At 43.1% G+C, this 21,936-nt stretch overlaps 1 protein-coding gene and 1 pseudogene across 1 annotated transcript; both read left to right on the top strand.

Moving 5' to 3' along the window:
* Positions 1–540: 540 nt before the first annotated feature.
* Positions 541–5,472, top strand: LOC135541016 (major intrinsically disordered Notch2-binding receptor 1-like). The gene is made up of 3 exons (XM_064967157.1): positions 541–2,661; positions 4,119–4,349; positions 4,817–5,472. Exons 1-3 carry the CDS (start codon positions 541–543, stop codon positions 5,009–5,011), a joined length of 2,547 nt encoding a protein of 848 aa, XP_064823229.1. The 3' UTR covers positions 5,012–5,472.
* Positions 5,473–10,907: 5,435 nt separating this feature from the next.
* Positions 10,908–21,664, top strand: LOC135541446 (rac GTPase-activating protein 1-like; annotated as a pseudogene).
* The last annotated feature ends 272 nt before the right edge of the window (positions 21,665–21,936 follow it).

Below are 21,936 nucleotides of genomic sequence, written 5' to 3'. Positions count from 1 at the left end.
TTTTATTTGTTTAAGATGTATTTTAAAACGCTGCTATTTAAGTTTGGCTTTTCATATAGCCTAGATTTGTTTTCTGGTTCATTTCGAGTTAACCGGTGTACAGTATATGATAGGCTATGCAGCATTTCCTCGTCATATCATCTGGTCAGTTATTTTAAGGCTCAAATTAAGGTCACTTGCTGTAAAGTGTGACTCTCGGTGAGATAGATATTTTTACATCACTGAAGTAAAACACCAGGGTCCACATATTTTTCGTTTGAATTAAATAAAATTGCAAGAGGGTGCATGCTTCATTAATTAGCTATAGATTGTGATCTATTGTTATTTTGATATATGATAAATAATATTCTACTAATATGTTATTTAGGCTAGCACACAATTTAAACTCCAGAGGTTTTACTCTGGCTTAGTGGTATTCAAGTGGTAATAAATTAGTGGTAATAAATTAGTGGTATTTATCCTAGGTGTTATTTCCAACCACTTTGATTGTTCTCACATCTCCTGTTGATTTTATTGTTGATATGAAGGTGATATTGGCTCATGGCCAGCCTGCAACAGGAGTACCCCCTGGTCCTGCTGGGTATTCTGGAGGAGCTGGCCGCTATGCGCCACTGGCTCTCCTTTCAGGACCTGTGTCGAATGGTCAGCACCCGCTTCGACCTGCAGCACCTCACAGAGCTTAGGAGCCTGCTGTTCTCCGCAGCCTGCCGCGACCCATGTTTCCCCGCCACCCTCTTCAGAGACAGGGTCACCCCCAAGGGACTGGGGACATCCCCGATAGGCGTGGCAGCTGATATCGTCACTATATTCAACCTCATTCAAATGACGGGTGGGGCTCCCGATGAGGCCCAGGCTGCTCAGCCAATAAAAGCCAAGCCCGCCCCTCACATTGACCAATCCCCAGAGCCCTCTTTGCAAAGCTCTTTGCCCATCACTGACGAAGTGAGATTCTCCAGATGTGATAGGGTGCGCACACTTTCAGACTCTCAGACCATCTCAGGCCCCATCGACCCAAGCTTGCTCTGGCCCAAATCAAATTACTCGTTCCGCAAGCGCGCCAGTCTCCCTCCCGATCCCCTCTCTCTTGTCTCCTCATCCCCTCCGAGCCGTGCCAGGGCTGTGTCTTTCGACTGGCGCCACAACACCCCACTGTTCGCTGGCAGCGGCAGCATCCCAGGCATGCAGAGCATCTACCTCCCCCTGGAGACGGACAGCGAGTCCTCCAAAGATTCCCTGAGTGGAGACTCGGCACCCAGAGATCCCGGATCGGAGCCTGGATCGGAGCCGGGATCACAGCCGGGATCGGAGCGGCATTCCTGCGTGAAGAAGAGAGACATCTTCAAGAAGAACTTCCACAACCAGTCGCAACTGGTTCCCCAGGTGACCATCAGTACTGAGTCTCAGACTCCAAGAGGAGGAGTAGGACGAAGAGGGAGGCAGGAACTGTTTTCCAACCGCAGCTTTGAACTGCTATCCAACCCGTATCCTTCCCCCACTGTTGGTCGGTCTTCGCCGGACCGCCGGGCCAAGCATGAAAGCTTGGACGACCTCCAGGACTCCACATACTTTGGCCCAGGGGATACTATACAAGAATGGTCCTCCCTCCACCTCCAACCCCCCAGGGCCCAGAGGCCGGGATGGGCCGACAAGAGCCTGAGTCTGGATGACAGGGAGGTGGGCTTAGCGGGGATGGGTTTGGATGGCTCTGAGGGCTCTCTTCAGGTTAGACTCACTCCCAGCCCCACCACAAACAACGTTGTTGGTGGGTTGTCCCCTCCAAAGGGATGGGAGGGGAACACCATTCCCGCACTTGGAGGAGGGGGGTTGACGGCCTGCAGCAGGGGCACCCAGACCGACACCATGTCGGACCCCCGGCGCCTGCGGAGCCTGGTGCACGCCGACCGGCTGTCCTTCATGACCTCGATGGATGACCCCGACATGATGGGTGAGGATGACATCAGCGCCATCTTCCGCTTCCTGGATGACATGAGCATGTGCGGCTCCACGGGGGTCCTCCACCCCCACGACGTGGGCCCCTCGGCAGCCCAGGACACCCCAGAGGCACGGCGTGGCCGCCTGGGCCAGCTCCAGAAGCTCTTTCACTCCCTGGATGGCAGCGACGATGGCGGCCTCAAGGCCAGCGTATGTAAACTCCTCCTGAGAATGGGCCAGATCGAGAGACGCCTGGAGTCGCTGTCCGAGGTCAAGGCCGAAATCTCCCAAGTTCTTTCCTTCCTCCAGCGACTGGATGAGAAGATACAAGAGCAGGCCATTAGAGGGGGAGGAGGAAGTGGAGGTAGGTGGCTGGGACCGCCCAGCGGTGGTGGGTCTTCCCTGGGTAGCCTGAGCCATTCGCTCACTCCTGGGTCTGGTGGCTCCTCGGAACCCCAGCCCTTGTCTGTGTCTGGGCATTCGTTTGGCAGCCTGGACTTCATCCAGTGGGGTAGCAGCCAAGGGAAGACAGAGACAAACGGAGGTCTGAGCGAGACCGAAGGGGGGAAGAAGGGGGTGCTCTCTCGGCTGGCCTCCTCCAAGCCTGAGGAGAAAAATGGCGTAGACTCCAAACGGCCGAGCGTCGTCTCCAACTTGTCTGCGCGGGATTGGACGGTGTCGTTCTCAAAAAGTAAAGATGGGAAGGCCCAGCCCGGGAAAAAACGGCAGGTGATGTACGACCTAAGCCAGTGCAACAGTGTATGTCAGTGTGTGTTTGTGTGTGTGTGTTGGTATGCATGCATCAATTTGTTTCGAAATGTTTGGATTCGGTTGGGAGTAAGTGAGTATGTGTGTGTTATTGAGTGTGATCATTTTGTTAAGTCGGGAGTTTAACTGTGTGGGCTGTGAAGCCGTCTCAGTGTTTAACCTGTTATCTGCTCTGTATTTTCGTGTGTTGGTGTTTGGTCCGAGCCTGGTAAAGGAGACTGGCTGCTACTTCTCACGTTTCATTTCACATTAAGTTATACAGAGTGTGAGCTATTGTAAGATCGGTCGTGTTCAGTTGTGGAAAAAGTACTCAATTGTCATATTTGAGTCCTTTTCTATTAAGGGATCTCTACTTTTACTCAAGTAAAAGTGAGTCACCCAGTAAAATACTACTTCAGTAAAAGTCTAAAAGTATATGGTTTTAAATTGACTTTAAAAAGTAAAACGTTAAGATAAATGCTATACCAAAAATTCTGTATATTAAGCAAACCAGATGGCACAATTCTTGTTTTTTTTTGATAGCAATGGGCACACTCCAACACTCAGACATCATTTACAAACACAGTATTAGTGAGCCCGCCGGATAAGAGGCAGTAGGGGTGACAATGCATTATATTTATAGGTGTATGAATTGGACTATATTGTTGTCCTGCTTGAGCATTCGATATGAAACAAGTACTTTTGGGTGTCAAGGAAAATGTATGGAGTAAAAAGTACATATATTATAATGTAGTGGAGTAAAAGTAAAAGTTGCCAAAAAATATAAATAGTAAAGTAAAGATACCCCCAAAAAACTACTTTATAACACTGGTCGGGTTTCACAAGGCCAGTTTGGACCTGTGTGTGTCAGAATAAGGAAATGTAAGCTCTACGGATTGTGGGATTTTAGGCAGAGATGGGAAAGACTAATACTCAAACCTAAAGCAGAACTTGAGTCAGACATGCAATTAGCTGGCCTATTGGTCAGACTGCGGTTTAGATAGTCAGTTGAATACATAGTCGATTAGTATAACCCATGGCTCTTTTACTTTCAATGCAGGACCGTCTTTCATCGTACACTCTTCGAAAAAAGGGTTCAGCTGTCCCCATAAGAGAACCATTTTTGGTTCCAAGTAGAATCCTTTTGAGTTCCATGTAGAATCCTCTGTTCAAAGTGTTCTACATGGAGCCAAAAAGGGTTTTAACTGGAACCAAAAGGGTTCTAGTTGGAATCAATAAGGGTTCTTCAAATAGTTATCCTATGGTGACAGCTGAAGAACTCTTTTAGGTTCTAAATAGCACTTTTTCTAAGACTGTAATCAGTCATTTTCCACTTAGGATAAGAAGGCAAGAGAAGGTCTGCTTGTGTGTATCCAGTTTGATCACGTTTATTCCAATATGACAACTTTTGTTTCTGCCTTTACGTTTGCTCCATGCAGATGGACCAATCAAAGAACTCCGCCCAGAGTCATAAGCTCCCTCAAAAACACTCCCACCTGGTGGAGCCAGTATTCAGTTCCTCTCTCTTGCGTCAGAAGGGTGGCGGGTTGACCAATCCTGGGTTGTCCTCTGGGCTGCCCTGTGACCCCAGATTGGCTGGGGGGAGAGGAGGAGCCCCGGTCTGGACCGTGGAGGACAGAGAGGCCAGGATGTCCCCTCTGGAACTGCAGGTACATTAGGACCTTATTGGCCTTTTGGTAACACTTTCCTTTAATTAAACCACAGACCACATTTAATCAACTTGCCTGCCATATCTGGCCCATCAGCCCCAGGTTTGAGACCTCTGCTTTCCAAGAGGAAATATTTTGTTGTTATTATGAGCACTTAAAATGTCTTATTATAAGCTTAAATGTATTAATATGCTGTTTATTCAACAGACTGAAAAGAGATGTTATTCAGTCAGGGTCTGCATCATAAAGCATTCGGTAAAGTTTCACAGAGCTTTCTCCTAAAATGATATAAACCAGGATTAGTCATTGAATCTTTAGAAAATATATTCAGAAAATGTATATTCACTGGGATCCAAATGGAACTCCCAGTGAATAAGACTTTTAACGAGAAACTCGAACAGTTATCTATCTGACTGTCTAACATCTGGCATGATAGAGTGGTGGCGGCCTTATGTTTTGTCTCGTAGGCCCAGGAGTCTCTAAACCCCAATAATCTGGAGTTTTGGATGGAGGACATCTACACGCCAGGTTACGACACACTATTGAGGCGCAAAGAGGCTGACCAGCGCAGAGCCAAAGCCTGCAAGCTGGGGGCGCTCATCTTCACAGCCGTTACCATAGTCCTTGTCATCGTCATCCCCATCGCCACAATGAGCTCCTGAGGCTCTGATTGGATATCAGACAGGAAACATCCAAACAGACTGACATGATTGGTTGATTATTGATGACGAGATGCAGGGATTCTGAAGTCTGAATGCAGTGTTTATCTGATATATAACAATTTTTTCATTTATCGATGTAGGGGACTAGTATGCCCTACATATACCATGCTTTGCATCACTTCTTCAAGGAGAGAATAATAACAAAAGACAAAGCTAAACTAATGCAAACTCTTTGTGAATCCCCATGTTATCACAGTCAGTTATGCCCTTGAGTGCTATTTTGACCTTATCCTTTTGTCCACAAACCCTACAGGGCTCATTTCTTTCAAGCACAACTGAAAAAATTCTAAATTGTAAAAAGCACAGCATTTGTGTGGGTCTACTGTCTGACTTTGAATGCCTTTGTTTCTCATTAAGCAGTATGGTGCAGTAAGTTATGTTGAATAAAACAACTTTGTTGTCATAGTGGTTTTTCAAGGGTGGGAAATCTGGGATTTCTGCTATTTTTCGCTGGCTAAGGCAATGTATTTGTTTCATGAGATATGCCACCCCTGTTTGCAGGGCCGGTCCTTGCTGTTCTGTGCCCTAGGCAAGACCAAAAAATGCCACACCCCAAAACTAGTATAGTGCCAGTAAGCAAAATCACATTGAAAAGACATCTATCATATGTATTTTCCAGACATAGAAGTTAGGTTCAATTTAGGTCTGAATGAAAGGTGAAAATATGTATTTTCCATACGTTTAAAATACATATTTTCCAGGACATTGAAAAGGCATATTTTCCGGACATGGAAAAATACATATTTTCCTGACGTTGAAATAAGGTTTATTTTCGGTTCTATTGAAAGTTGAAAATACTTATTTTCCGGATGTTGAAAATACGTATTTTTAGGATGTTGTTTGTTAACATGACAGTACATTTTTTTTTAGGTTATGCTGTGTGATTGGAGAAACCTGCATGATGTAAAAAGTGTCTTAGGTTAGGCTATATGATTGAAGAAACCTGCATGATGTAAAAAAGCATCCTTGTCATTAAATTGTCATATATTTTATCACCAGCTTGTAGGCTACAGAAAAGGCAACGTGCTCTTTCTACCATATCCTATATCTGCTACACAGGGGTGCAACTTTCACTGTGTCTCACCCACATTCTGAAATTGCATTTTTGTTCCCCACAGTTTTACCATTGGAATGTGATACAAAACTAGGCAACAGTGTGCTTTAGGACCATGTGGATGCCTCAGAGCGATCAGGTAGGCTGTTTGGAGTGTTTATCCCACTGGATAAAAACAGTTCAATAATTAGAATTTTGTCCCCCCCCACTTCTAAAACCAAAGTTGTGCCCATGCTACTACATGATTTATGTTTTACATTGGTGGAGCGCCGCAGCAATGCGTCTCTCCAACAGAACCCCGGAGAGGCATGCCGGGAATGGACAATCAAAATATTTTGCTGCGCTGCCTTTGACAAAGTGGGCACTGCTTATCACAGGACGGTATCAATGTTCACCTAAAAAGCCCATATGCTACTGGTTGAAAGACATTAACATTGTTTTGGGGCCGGATAATGTGAGGTTTCATGTGTTGTTGTTGGAGGTGCATCTTGGTCAGTTTAGCTCAGAAAATGCCGCCCTCATCAATCTGCCGCCATAGGCGGACGCCTAATCCTGCCCAATGAGCGGGCCTGGCCGTGTGCCTGTTTGTTGAGTTGTTGTTGATGTTTTGGTTCTTGGGATATGGAAAAAGGAATCCTCTGCCAGGAACCACTTTGTGAATAAGGGATTCACTGTGTAATCTAATTTGTGTGATACCACTCTACCATGTTACTGTATGTACACACACATGCATGCACATCACATCACATTAATAAAATCGAGGCCTCTATAATACACACAGCTAAAGTTCCTATGACGTGATTGCCAGGGAACCTCACCCACTCACACACACAGAATGTTGAGAGTATTGCTTCCTCTTAAGTGGATGTGTGTCGACAAAGTGGTCCCCTCGAGTCTAGTTGCAGATCCATTACCGTTGTTGTGTTGGAGCCACAGGAAAGCTGTTGTGCTCAGCACAACGCTGCCTGTCTGTGGGGATTCAGTAATAGTAATGACCTGAAACTCTCCACACCCTTGGATCCCAAACGTATCAATGGGACCCATCTAAAGCTTTTGGGTCTTTTCCAGTGACCCACTAAATACAGAAAAGCTAGATCCCTATTTTAAGGAACAACACAAAAGGGGTTTCCTGCAGTCAACCATCTTTGCTCATACCGGATGCACATCAAAAACGTTATTACGCGCCTTGAACACAACACAGTTTTTGTTTTGCGTTAAACAATAGACTTGATGTTTTGTTAACGAACGGCAGAACACATTGCCCTTTCCTGCAGTAAAATTACCAAATCGCCTTCTGGAGCCCTCATGGTGGAATGTTATTAATATTTTCAGTGCTTAAAAACCTCTTAAGTATCTGGCCCCTTTTAGTCAATTTTCGTCTAAAATGACATATCCAAATCTAACTGCCTGTAGCTCAGGACCTGAAGCAAGGATATGCAAATTATTGATACCATTTGAAAGGAAACACTTTGAAGTTTGTGGAAATGTAAAATTAATGTAGGATAATATAACACATTAGATTTGGTAAAAGATAATACAAAGAAAAAAAGATGCATCATTTTCCCCCTCCATCATCTTTGAAATGCAAGAGAAAGGCCACAATGTATTATTCCAGTTTAGGCGCCATTTAGATTTTGGCCACTAGATGGCAGCAGTACACTTACACCGTTTAAGACTGATCCAATGAACCATTGCATTTCTGTTCAGAATGTTGGATCAAGTCTGCCCAAATGTGCCAAATTGGTTTATTGATACATTTTCAAGTTCATAACTGTGCACTCTCATCAAACAATAGCTTGGTATTCTTTCACTGCAATAGCTGCTGTAAATTGGACAGTGCAGTTAGATTAACACAAATGTAAGCTTTCTGCCCATATCAGATATGTCTATGTCCTGGGAAATGTTCTTGTTACTTAGAACCTCATACTAATCACATTAGCTGCACGTTAGCTCAGCGATCCTGTAGAGACTTGTAAATCGGGAGGTGCCAGAACAAAAAGTGAGCGTCAGAAGTGGTTGAACTCGGGAGCTCTGAGGTCCCGAAACGCTTGAGAAATAAAGCCATGCATATACACTGCTCAAAAAAATAAAGCGAACACTAAAATAACACATCCTAGATCTGAATGAATGAAAAATTCTTATTAAATACTTTTTTCTTTACATAGTTGAATGTGCTGACAACAAAATCACACAAAAATTATCAATGCAAATCAAATTTATCAACCCATGGAGGTCTGGATTTGGAGTCACACTCAAAATTAAAGTGGAAAACCACACTACAGGCTGATCCAACTTTGATGTAATGTCCTTAAAACAAGTCAAAATGAGGGTCAGTAGTGTGTGTGGCCTCCACGTGCCTGTATGACTTCCCTACAACGCCTGGGCAGGTTCCTGATGAGGTGGCGGATGGTCTCCTGAGGGATCTCCTCCCAGACCTGGACTAAAGCATCTGCCAACTCCTGGACAGTCTGTGGTGGACAGTCTGGTGGATGGAGCGAGACATGATGTCCCAGATGTACTCAATTGGATTCAGGTCTGGGGAACGGGCAGGCCAGTCCATAGCATCAATGCCTTCCTCTTGCAGGAACTGCTGACACACTCCAGCCACATGAGGTCTAGCATTGTCTTGCATTAGGAGGAACCCAGGGCCAACCGCACCAGCATATGGTCTCACAAGGGGTCTGAGGATCTCATCTCGGTTCCTAATGGCAGTCAGGCTACCTCTGGCGAGCACATGGAGGGCTGTGCAGAACGTTCTCCACGGCGTCTCCAGACTCTGTCACGTCTGTCACGTGCTCAGTGTGAACCTGCTTTCATCTGTGAAGAGCACAGGGCGCCAGTGGCGAATTTGCCAATCTTGGTGTTCTCTGGCAAATGCCAAACTTCCTGCACGGTGTTGGGCTGTAAGCACAACCCCCACCTGTGGACGTCGGGCCCTCATACCACCCTCATGGTGTCTGTTTCTGACCGTTTGAGCAGACACATGCACATTTGTGGCCTGCTGGAGGTCATTTTGCAGGGCTCTGGCAGTGCCCCACCTGCTCCTCCTTGCACAAAAGCGGAGGTAGCGGCCCTAATGCTGGCATGAGGTATCGGATACAGATAGGTTCCGTAAAAAAACAGATGTGCCGACCCTGTTCTGGCAGGATCCAGCTCAAGATAAGCACTTTCACAATTAAAAACATTATTCTTTTTTTAAATATCAGATTCTGTGTCAAACAGTTTTGTTATACATTATTTCAGTCTTCTGCGATGTATATAAAGTGTAATATTGGAATGCAAATTCAACATGGAATATATCTACAGAAGTTAACTGTTTGTCTGTTACCCTCATCGTTTTATTCCTGAGTCTGATAGTGACCCTGACAGGGGAGATGAAGGCTTTTTCTCCTGTACCCTCTTTACTGTAAAATACTTGATCCAGCCACACTGTGTTACAGGTAGTTTCATGTTTCACTCTAATCAGTTTAACTCATGTGTGAACACATGCTTGTAGGTGGCGGGAAGCCCTAGCAGCATCATATGTGTGGATAGTATGCATTAGAGTTGCAGGATTGGTCTGTGTTTAAGTGCTACAGTGGATGGAATATTGTGTGTACAAAGAATGCGTACAGATTTAAGTGATGTAGGGCAGAAGGAGTGGTGTGTTTTAATAGATATCTGTTGGTAAAACTCTTCACTGACATGATAGGTGTTGGCTTATTTCCCAAAATGCCTTCTCTAGGTTGTTTGGTAATGCAAAGTCAGTCTTTGTAAGACGGATGCCAAGCTTCCTAGAGAGGAAACTCACTAACTTTTCTAGTCAGTCCAAGACAAAGTAGACTGATTTGAGAGGAAAGAGAGCGTTCCCGGCAGTTAATTGATGCTTGATTAGTGGAATATTTGCCGAGCCACGGAAAGGACCTCTAGCTGTTGTATAAATAATAGATATAGAGTCAGTATTATTGACTGACAAGTCCAATGATCTCAAATCAAGACTAATGGATCTACAGTAGTGGAAGAGCAATGTGAAACACAAAGAAGACAATTATGAGTGAGCGACTAGCATAGCAGAGTTAATGCTCGTGGTGTGTGTGTACAGGTGTGTGTTTGCCTATTTGCATGTCGTCCTATTTTTTACAAACACATACAATTTTGATCCAAATGTGTTTGTATGTTAGCGTGTGTCCGCAAGTGAGTGAGTTTCTGTCCTCCTCATTATATGGCACAGTAAAGCTGATGCAGGGCCCAGATACGCCAGCATGGTTTGATTAATGATGCTGTGGGGTATGTCCCATGTGTTACAGACAAACTAAAGCAGAACAGGCAGCAGTGTCTGAGTAAAGACCTGATCATTCACAGACATTCCACCCTATATCTCTTTGGTGTCTTTCACCCCAGAGCCTTGAAGAATGTAACATGGAACATTTCTACCAACACTGGTTTTTACAAGGCAGATGTATTATCCCTATTCCAGGGTTTCCCGAACTCAGTCCTGGGGACCTCCCTGGGTGCACATTCCGTTTTTTTGCTCTAGCACTACACAGCTAATTCAAGTAACCAACTCATCATCAAACTTTGATGATTTGAATCAGCTGTGTAGTGCTAGAGCAAAAAACAATATGTGCTCCCAGGGGCCCCAGGAGCGAGTTTGGGAAAATCTACCCTATTCGAATGTATTTAGCCTCTCGTTGTGAGCGTAGTTACACTCCAATTCTCATGGTGGCGATAATGCCCAAATAGCTGCCATCTGCATAGTCAGAAAACCCACCCGAAGAAACACCTTCTTTCTCGGCGCCTGGTTTTTGAAACGCTTGGAAAAGTTGGACCAGACAGGTGTGGTAGCTTGCGTTGCTAGAGACAACGTAGCCCACTTATTGTCACGATTTACAATCGATGTTGCCCTTGATAGCAGCTGGAAACATCCGCCGTGGGATACTGTTCCAGGAAGGACCAAAGTCCGTAAGTATCTGCTCATGTTTGTTTTCAATATATTTGTATTTAAAAAAAAATTACAGTTAGCAAAGGTTAGCTAGCTATAGTAGGTAATACCCTGCTTGCTTGCTAAAAAGTGGAGGTGAGTCCGTTTCAATCTGTTTAGCTAACTTTGGCAGCTAGGCTAGCTATCTATTATTTATAATCTTGCTAACGTTATAACTACCTACCAAATAAATAAAGTCGGAGAGAAAAGGCTATACTAGAAACAGAGTTTCTAAAACATACTGTACTGTCTTTGCTAGAATATATTTGAAGTTCCCTGCTGGGTTTCTGTCACGTGCATTATCAGGACATGGACTCGACCGTGCTGAACCTGCACAACCATTTCCAGAATCTTTGTGCATGCTCCGATATTCGCAATGAGGGCCTCGAACCACGTAAGTGACCAGTGTAGCATGCTTTTGGTGGGTTGTTGAATCAGTGCCCATGCCATTGCATATCAGGGATGGCAGGTTTTCAGCAGACCAGAAACTCGTTGAAAAACCATGTGTAATGATATTGAACGATTAACTAGCAACTGGAGTAAGTTTTCCAGGTGCCCTTGTACAAGACACTTAATGACCCCAAAACTGAAAGGGGGGTGGAGGTAGGTTTGAAAAAACACTAAATCATCTAAAATGGATAACAAAATGACCGATTGCTCGTTCACTTAGACAAGGTGAAACCCTTGCCCATCTCTGTTGCCACCTACCTGAAAGAATGTTGGCATCAATGCCCCCTCCCCGTTCACCCCTCACCAGAAAAACCATAGGGGAGATTGACTTGAAAAGAGTAAACTGGTCTGAATGAGATAAAAGCAGATCTTCAACCAATAACCATCCCCTTGGCTTTATTTATTTGTACAGAGTTCATCCAAATGTCTCTGAACCTCGAGGACTGCAGGAGGAAGTGGCTGCAGTGGGAGGAGGAACTGGGAGCCTGCAAGGAGGTGCTGACCAAAACAGACTGAGATGGGGGCTCTGGAGATAAAGCTGAAGCACGCCCGCGACCAGGTGGACGTAGAGATCAGACGGCGCCAGGCGGGCAGAGGCAGAATACCTGAAACTGGTTGGTAAACTACCTCCACCCCCCTGCTACAGTTTTTTTTTTTAAGTTTATTTTTTACCTTTATTTAACGAGGCAAGTCAGTTAAGAACAAATTCTTATTTTCAATGACGGCCTCGGAACATTGGGTTAACTGCCTGTTCAGGGGCAGAACGACAGATTTGTACCTTGTCAGCTCGGTGATTCGAACTTGCAACCTTTCAGTACAGGTCGCAGGTAATTCTATGTCAGAATTGTACATGTTGTGGTGGCTTCTATTGCGTAATGCTGCTTATTTGTGATGTTTACTGTCAAAAAGAGGACAAAGTTTGAAGAAATCTATGGTTAGATGAATTAGTTACTAGTTATGAGTTGGTAAGAAATTCACAGAATCACACTGTTTGGGTGGCTATGATATTGTGGGGTAATTTCCTGATCTCTGTGTCTAGGAGCGTCAGATCCAGCTGATCCGGAATATGCTCGTGGCGGAGAGCTCCAGCAGCAGCCTCCACCTGAGTGAGGAGCAACGCTCTGCCCTCGCCTTCCTCAACACCCACTCCCAGGCCGCACAGGCTGCCAAGAACAACCCCAACCTCAACACCTTCCACAGGCACTGTACACCCCTTTACTAGGCCCTTATCAGCCATGCCTGGCCTGCGTTCTTTGGAGCACCCAACGGAAATAGTTTTGAAATGCAAAACAAATATATATGTTTCCTTGAAGATGTAATTCGATATGCCTATCCTGTTTCGGAACTTTTGATTCAGTTTTGTGTTTAGTGAATATGACCCAGATTGTTCAGGTTCAGAAAGGGATCGTAACCAAGCCTACCGTCATGTCTTTCAGGTTAACCACCATAGATGAATCTGCTCCCTTGCTGTCAGACATTAGCTATGACAAAACAGATGATTCTCTGCTTAGTATTGCATTTTACATTTCACCTTGTCCCCAAGGGGACATTTGTCTTGGACATCATAGTGACACATCACAAAAATACATAAACGATATGCCAAAATAGAAAAAGTGACAAACAGATATAGCCACACTAATAGTACCTATATAAACATGAACTATTGGGTTGTCATCGCTCTATATTTCCTGTAGGATTGGGACTCTTCTGTGATGAGGACAGTGCGACTTAGAACACTGCAGAAAAGGGTGAGTGGATAGTTACTGTTTAGTTTAGAGCTTGACACAGATCATCAATGGAAATGTAGGTACATTTTTTTGTTATCATTTTATATCTAAAGTGTCTCGTCAAGGTTAGTGTGGGAATGTAGTGCGGGAATGTAGTGCTACATTTGGAAGTACTGTTAGCTCAGTAATTCCTATTTGTTTCCACAGCGTTCCTCCAGAACCCTTGCTGAGCCTCCACAGCAGGTGGTGAAGAAACTCCGCTCCACTGGCCGCACTTCCGAGAGGGTACTACACAATGCATTGCCTGACCATTTGCCCTGAATTTAATTCCGTTGTTTCTATTGATCGCTACATTCATTCAGACTGAAACTGCAATCTTAGTTGTTTGTTTGACTTCAAAATGAGGGGTATTGAACAAAATAAATGAATAAGTGATTGGATCTTATCTAACCAATCGAAGTTGATAACATCATGTAGGCTGGCTCCAACCCAAATAATTGGTTTCTGGGACCAATCAGACGGTCAGAATGTGTTTGCATTCTAGACATGTTTTATTTATTTTTATTTAACCAGGTAAGTTGACTGAACATTCTCATTTACAACAACGACCTAAGGAATAGTTACAGGGGATAGGAGGGGGGGATGAATGAGCCAATTGTAATCTGGGGGTGATTAGGTGGCCATGACGGTATGAAGACCAGATTGGGAATTTAGCCAGGACACCGGGGTTAACACCCCTACTCTTACGATAAGTGCCATAGGATTTTAGTGATCACAGAGAGTCAGGACACCTGTTTAACGTCCCATCCGAAAGACAGCAACCTACACAGGGCAATGTCCCCAATCACTGCCATGGGGTGTTGGGATGTTTTTTTAGACCAGGGGAAAGAGTGCCTTCTACTGGCCCTCCAACACCACTTCCAGCCGCACCTGATCTCCCATCCAGGTATCGACCAGGACCATCCCTGCTTAGCTTCAGAAGCAAGCCAGCAGTGGGATGCAGGGTTTTCAGCAGGCAAATTCCAACTAATCGTAGAGAAGAACTGTCGGTTTGGCTGGAGCGGTGTGGATGGGTATCCAGGCAACTCCTCAATGTAGCTAATGCTACAGAAAAACTGAATTACAAACCGAAGTCTCACTTGATTTGGATAGCACTCAGCACACTGCTATTCAATGTGTTGAATTTCAGTCAAAAGACCCATTTCCCGCCCGTGAGAAGTTGCGTGATCCGTTTGGCAACAGAAAGAGGCTTGTTTACATTGAAGTGAATTTGACAACATCCAAATTCAGATGCAGCACATTTAAGTTAACAAAGTAGTCAGATGGTTATCATGTCCAACATTGCAGATGTCAGAGGATTGATTACCTAGCAACCCAAGCGAGACAAGGTACAATATCACAAATAGAGCTAGATAAAGCCAGAAGAGTAATATACTTGTTGAACATACATTAGCTATAGCCATTGTGGGTTTTCATGGTCATCACTCACTGCTAAGTTTGTCAAGGTCCGTTTTTGATGTTAGCATGAGCGCGCATCACTCGGACGTTTGCAAGTAAACAAAACATTGCTCTGTGGACCTCTATCAGTTGTTTCAAATTGTTTAAAAAAATATGCTTCTGTTTTGCTTTCTCCTTTTTCAGCATTATTTCATGTGACTCAAGTTTTATATATGTATTATTACAGGTGAACGAGTCCATAGTGACCAAGACCACCATCACAGTGCCTGTCAATGGATGTCCAGTAGAGGCCTTGTCCACCATGGAGACAGTGCCTGGCTACTGGACAGGCAGCAGGAAGAGGACCGGTGAGACGGCACTAACAAGCCTGTAGTACCTTATTCTAGACAGCCATGTTCAGATGTGCACAATGTATTAAAATTTGAAGAAAATTAAGTAGTTCTTCCAGTTTGAGGGGTAAAAACTTGACATTCTCTTGTTTTTCCAGCTGCTCAGGGCTGGGACACTACTTCTATTGACCAATCAGAGGCAGCTAGTGAGGCACCCAGCACCCCATGCAGTAAGGCTCCGTCCCCAACCAAAACACCCAGAGCCAAAGTGGGGGCCCGAAAGCACGAGTTCCTTGCCAAAACGGTACACATTCTGTTATTACTTTTGTTTGTAACACACTTTTGTCTGTAATACACTTGTTGTTCTGTGGGAATCTAATTAGCATAATAATAAAACGATTCCATCAAAATCCATCCGTTTAAGATAGACGTATGTTTTTTTCCATTGGGTGCGTCTCAATCCACCACATCTGCATATGTCGCACTCCCACATCAGGTGACAGAGCGATGTTTGTCAGACCGTGAAAATCGGTGTCTCATGAAAACGTCTTTAACGTCCGAAAGGTTTGGCCTACAAACCTGTGTCACCAGCGTCCGTCTGTTCCGTCCCCTCTCCTCACACAGGTGATCAGGTCAGAGTTCTGTGTGCCGTGTGGAAGGAAGACCAAGTTTGGGAAGCTCTACCTGAGGTGCCAGGACTGCAGGCTGGTGGCTCACCCAGAATGCCGTGACCGCTGCACCCTGCCGTGTAACCCTATCTCAACAGGCAGCACCCCCATCAGGACCAGAGAGGTATTACACTTGGGGAGTTAGTTAAATATTCTTAGATTGACCACACTTCATATTTGCAATGCTTATACAGCAATAACTAATAATAATTTTGTATTTATGCTTCAGGGTCCTGGGTATGGTTAGCTGGATTATGACTGGTTTGTATCACACCATATGTGTTTTGAATGCCTTCTCCAAATGTCCCATGTCATGAGTGTTTATCTTGTGTTGCAGCCAAGCACCCTTGCAGCCTACGATCCCTCCTCCTCTCCCATGATCCCTGCCCTGGTGGTCCACTGTGTCAAGGAGATCGAGCACAGGGGTTTACACGAGGTGAGCAGCCATTTCAGCTCTTAAATGTTGCCACTTTAGCACATACAAAATTCACTTTACCTTTTTTATGCATATCAGCACTTTTTACAAATGTTTTGTTTTTACCTTCATAATTTCCATTCAACTGATGTCATCATTCCTATCCTGACTGCCAGTTAATATTCCATCCCATTCTTTCTTTCTCCCTCCCTCCCTATCAGATGGGTCTTTACCGTGTGTTGGGCGAAGGGAGCACAGTGAAGGAGCTGAAGAAGAGCTTCCTGCAGGGGAGGACAGTGCCTGTCCTGGCCAAGGTGGAGGACATCCACTGTGTCACGGGCCTCATCAAGAACTTCCTGAGAAACCTCCCGGAGCCTCTCCTCACCTTCCGCCTCAACCGCGACTTCATGGAGGCTGCAGGTCCATCTTCAGCTGTTGGCTGACGCATTGGTTTCTTCACCTTGTAAGTAGTCTATGGAGCTCTTATGTTACTCCTCTTGTCTTGAACACAGAAATCCAGGACAATGGCAATAGCCTGTTGATGATCTACCAGACCATCAGTGAACTGCCCCATCCTAACAGAGACACTCTGGCCTATCTGTCCATCCACCTGCAGAGGTATGGCAGAGCTTCAATCCACCTCATGGTTACTCCATCAAACCACCATTTAAGGCACAATCTGTAACTTGCAAAATCAATCAAAAGTGGAGCCCCTGCCTGCACGTGTTTGTAAACTGTAGTGGTGAATGTTGGTAAATGTAACTGTTAACATTATTTAAATTCTGTAGTAACTGCCCCCCATAATAAAAGACAAGTTTCAAAGCAAGTCCTGATTTCACAAGGAACTGGAGGAGCTTGAACCTGACTTGAATCCCTCTGAAATGGTTGACGATGTTCTATCAGGGTGGCCCAGTGTGTACTAGACACCAAGATGGACATCACCAATCTGGCAAGAGTGTCCCAGACCCCATGACCATCCTGCACGACACCAACAGACAACCACGGGTATGTAGAGATCTATATAAATATATATTTAGACATACACATGTAAAATAAGCTGAATTTAATTTATTTCTAAATTATGTGGACACTTATTTATCGGCTGTCTAGTTGAACAGATATTGTTATTATATTACAGTACCCTTTTGAATACCCAATAACAATGATTCTCTCCACACAGAAAAGTACTGTTCTTTCTACACAAGGCTATTCTTAAGTGTTAAAAATGGTTTTAAGAGATTCCTATTGATGTACACAGGTGATGGAGTGCTTGTTGGACCTTCCTTATGAGTACTGGAGCCAGTTCACAGTGGAGCAGCACACCCATCCAGACGATGTGGTCAAAGACGATGCTAACTGCTACAACACTCCAGACCACAAAGGTAAGCAGCTTTGAGAACCCGTCTCTCCTGGCCTATAGACATACAGTAGTGTCAAGGAAGGTCTAAAATACCAAACATACATTATCCTTTACCATTGCTATGTTAATAGTTTAGAAAGGCACTGAATGAAGTAAATGGCATGCTCTTAGTTTCACTTTGTAGCTACAGTACAGTTTCACACTGGTAGGTGTGTGTGTGTGTAATGATTGAATGTGATGTGGAAATACGGGGTGGGCAATTTTCCAAAATGATTTCACAATATTGGCCAGTCTGAAATAATAATATTCTCCTAAATATGTTAATTCTCTGGCCACACAGTGAGCATGCTGGGACCAGTGACCATTCCAGAACACCAGATGACTAAAACACCCTCTTCCCTGTCCCAGCGCATGAAACAGACTTTCTCCAGCACCACCATGTAAGAACCACACTCTAACCATAGGGCACATCTCAAATGGGTCTAATGTGTTTTAGGGCTGTCCCCGACAACAACAAAAATCTTGGTCGATCGAGAGTCGTCTGGTCGAAATTTGAAAACGTGTATTTTTCCATATATAAACAAATCAACTATATGCACTGAGCTTGTCTGATGGTTTAAGTGGACTGTTTGATGAAACTGTGCACTTATAGTCACACTGCACTTCTAGTCCCAATAGTCAACACGCATGACTAGAGGCAGTCTGACCACAATTGATTTGATTGTGCCGGGCTGGACTCAGACTTGCAGCTCTGTGTTAAAAAATAAATGACAGTGAGTGACTGTGTGACTAACACCTGTTGTCTCTCTCTCTCGTACCCTGCTGCAGCGACCACCACAGAACATCAACAGCGTTTATCGCTTTGTCTGTGTTGCTGAAGCTGCAACATAATTACAGCCATTTCTGATAGAAAAGTTCTGTTTCCGAAATCCCTCTTTGTTTAGGAAAATCATCCCCTATTCCCTCAACACTCTCTTTACGTGACACGTATGAATCGCATGCACGTGACCAATAGGGCCTGAACTATATCATAATCGCATCAATAAATTGCCTATAACAAACTCTGAACACGTAGCACATGTGACAGCAAAATGGATGCAGAGGACGTGACAAAAAAAAATTAAACTGGGCAATGTTTACTGCTTCCTCGGGAGGTAAATGGGAAGTCAGATGTGTGGAATGAATTTGACTAGTTGTGGGAAATACTGGAGGTCAAGAAAAATAAGTTAAGTAGCAAACGCTGAGTGCTTATTATTTGTGCCGAACAGGTTCTGTATAGATTACAATATATTTTTCTGACCATTTGTAACAATGAATGCAATTTCCGAAATTGAACTTTATTTATTTATTTATTGTTTACGCTAAGTATTCTTGGGTCGCTTTTTTGAACTAAAATGCTTGATTGCATTTCAAATCATGAATGTCTCGTATGCTGTGTGATGACATGAACAAATAAATTATTGATTGATACAGTAGCCTATATAAGTATTGAAATATAGGCCTCAGTAAGTTATGGTATTAAGACTCCACAGGATGGGCTCTTGGGCCTACAGCTCGATGGTGGTTATACAAGGCTGCTATACTAAGCCTACTAATGATAATGACATTACTTATTATTATAATGATGATCATAATAATAACTATAAGAAGGAATTTGGAACAGCGTAAACGGCACTAAATCAATTCTAAATGATACCAGAGAGACTGGTTTTTTAATTGAAAAATATATAATTTAAGCCATTACAGCATAGCAAAGATCAAAACCAGTTTAATTTGGGAACTTGTTTATCTAACATGTTGTGTGAGGCTTGGCGCTCACGGAATCACTAGGCGATTAAACAAACATTCAGATCCTGCTTTTGTTGCCTGTTTGTCTTATTTCTGTAGAGATATTGATGATCTATTAAACCAGGCACATGTAAGTTAGGCTATTGATTATAGATCGAATTAAGTTGGTTTCCTCTCTCTTCACTTTTCTTAGACAATTAAGACGGTCTGTTTTCTCATCTTCTAACTCCGCTGCTGCCCCCAGCCACATTGTTATCAACACAGATATGCTGGTTAACTTTGCTATTATGCACATAACAACATGGTCTAGGAAAATGCACTGATGTTTCAGAACAAGAAAAATAGAAAGCCCATTTGTTGCACTGTTGTTCTTATGTAATATGACCATATACATTTTCAACGGCACATGTCATAGTGATGGACTGTGTCATCCACACGGCCTCCACAATGGATTAGTCCACTCAGACAGGCGCGAATCCGGCAGGTGTTTTGTACACCATGATTATTTTTTTTGCTACTGCTCAACTAAGGAAATCTCGGTCGACCAACAGCCTATTGACCAAACAATCGACCAGTCAAGTAAATGGAGTCAGCCCGAAATGTGTTTTATTGGGTGATAATAAATCTGCCTGAATGTATTTTTAATATTCTCGTTAGCTTGGATTATATCTGTTCTTAATTTGCTTAATCTGTGGTTCTATCAGAGTGATGGAGTTGAATGTTTTTTATTCTTATTTACATTTACAGATTTGGAAGCAAGAGCAAGGCATCCACTAGCTCAAGTCACCAAGAAGGCTTCTTTGCCTCCCCTCAGCTGAAGTAATGGTCAAACCATGGTATTATGGTGTAACATTATTTTTAAACAATTTTTTTCTAAAGAACCAATAATGAGGTTATGTGGTCAAGGAACAAAACTCAATTTTTACATAGCCACTGTGCATGGGAAGCCACTGTGCATGGGAAGCCACTACAATGTCACCATGTCTTTTAACTATTTTATATCAAACATATTTTAATGTATTTTTTGTGCAATTTTAGATTTTGCTTTAAACACGGTCATTCTTGTTAACATATCTACTACTGTAATATGGGAAGCTACTGCTGTATATTTTATACCAATTTATATCACAAACTTATTTTAAACTCTATTTTCTAACGAACTATGCAATATTTAATTTTGCTTTAAAACACTAATGAATTGAAATAGCTTTATTTAACGTTAAACTAAAATCTTTATTACACAAATCACTTAGCCTAAAATATCAACATAAAACGGATTATGAGGTTTGAATCTCTATATTTAATGGGATACCTTTGTATTTACGATAATTAATCAGTATGATCTGATCCGTCTAATCATGGAAGAAATAGTAACTGTTAGCCAGTGTGAAGTTGCTGCTACATCAAACCAAGGACCTTTGGTGATCCGACATGGGCTCAAATACTTTTTTCAAATCTTTAAGTACTGTTATCATTTACTTTAGCCTGCCTATGCTAAATGGACAGGATTTGCAGTTTTGCCACTATTCTATTAGTTCCATTGTGCCAGGCAAGCTCAATCAAGCCTAGCTAAAGTATTTGAAACCAGGTCTGGTATTGACCAGTACACATTACAGTACATAAAGTGTTGTGTAATGCATTAGTTGATTAGGTCTATAAATGATGCATTGGTAGTGGAACTCTTTTATTCTGTGATTGTAATCACAGAGTTGGAGGGACACTAGCATTGGATTGGAACAGAAAAAAAAATTGCACAGTCCTGTACATGTTAATGTGATCTGTATTTTGAAATGCAATGATTTAAGTAGTTTTTTTTTTGGTAAAATAATAATGCTAACCTTTATTAGATAACACAGAAGAGGGGATTATGTAAACTTTCTAACCAAAGATGGCAAAGACCACCAGAATGTCCCTCAGGCTATATCTGTAAGAATTTTAAAAATGGTTGTAATTGTCCTGTTTATAGATACACAATTCTCCCAAACAAATGTACACCTTGATGGGAAGGTGATGTTGAAGATTTCAATACAATAACACTGAAGTGATTTCTCTTTCATGCGTGTTTAGCTGAGTAGTTTCAAGGGGATGCAATTGCACCATTTGACACACCATCAAAATGTTCTGTTTATACTCTTCCCCCTCTAAGAAATGCAATTTGTTGATCATGTGAATATAAAGTTTGTACCAACTTTTTTTGTATGCTCAGTTTCTTGTTTATGAGGACAGGATTAAAGGGATATTTCACTCAAATCGGTTTTTCGGATCTAAAAAGATTTGTCTGAAGTTTACTTTGTCTCATTCTATCGGTTGTATAGATTCAGACTATATCTCAATCCCAAATAAAAGGAAGAGATTGGCACACAATTATTTTCCTTTCAACTGTTGTACTGGCTTCTTTTATCCTTTCTAGCACAGATTTTGAAGACTGCAAATATTTTTGAGGAAAGTTGTTGGCTACTTGCAATGATCGGGATATGCAAAGTCTTAGTGTGCACCACATCCCATTTGAAACCAATGTACTTCCGTCAGACCTCATGCGTAATCTATGCATGGTGTAATTCACATCTAGGATGTTTGGAGGGGAAGCGAAGGAGTGATGGAGACGGAAGGTGGTGGGGAGAGTTTGGACCAGCAAATCTCTTTATTTCCTCCAATT

Source organism: Oncorhynchus masou, chromosome 6 (assembly GCF_036934945.1).
Source record: "Oncorhynchus masou masou isolate Uvic2021 chromosome 6, UVic_Omas_1.1, whole genome shotgun sequence".
Classification (NCBI taxonomy): domain Eukaryota; kingdom Metazoa; phylum Chordata; class Actinopteri; order Salmoniformes; family Salmonidae; genus Oncorhynchus; species Oncorhynchus masou.
This window is presented reverse-complemented; position numbering and strand designations above follow the sequence as displayed.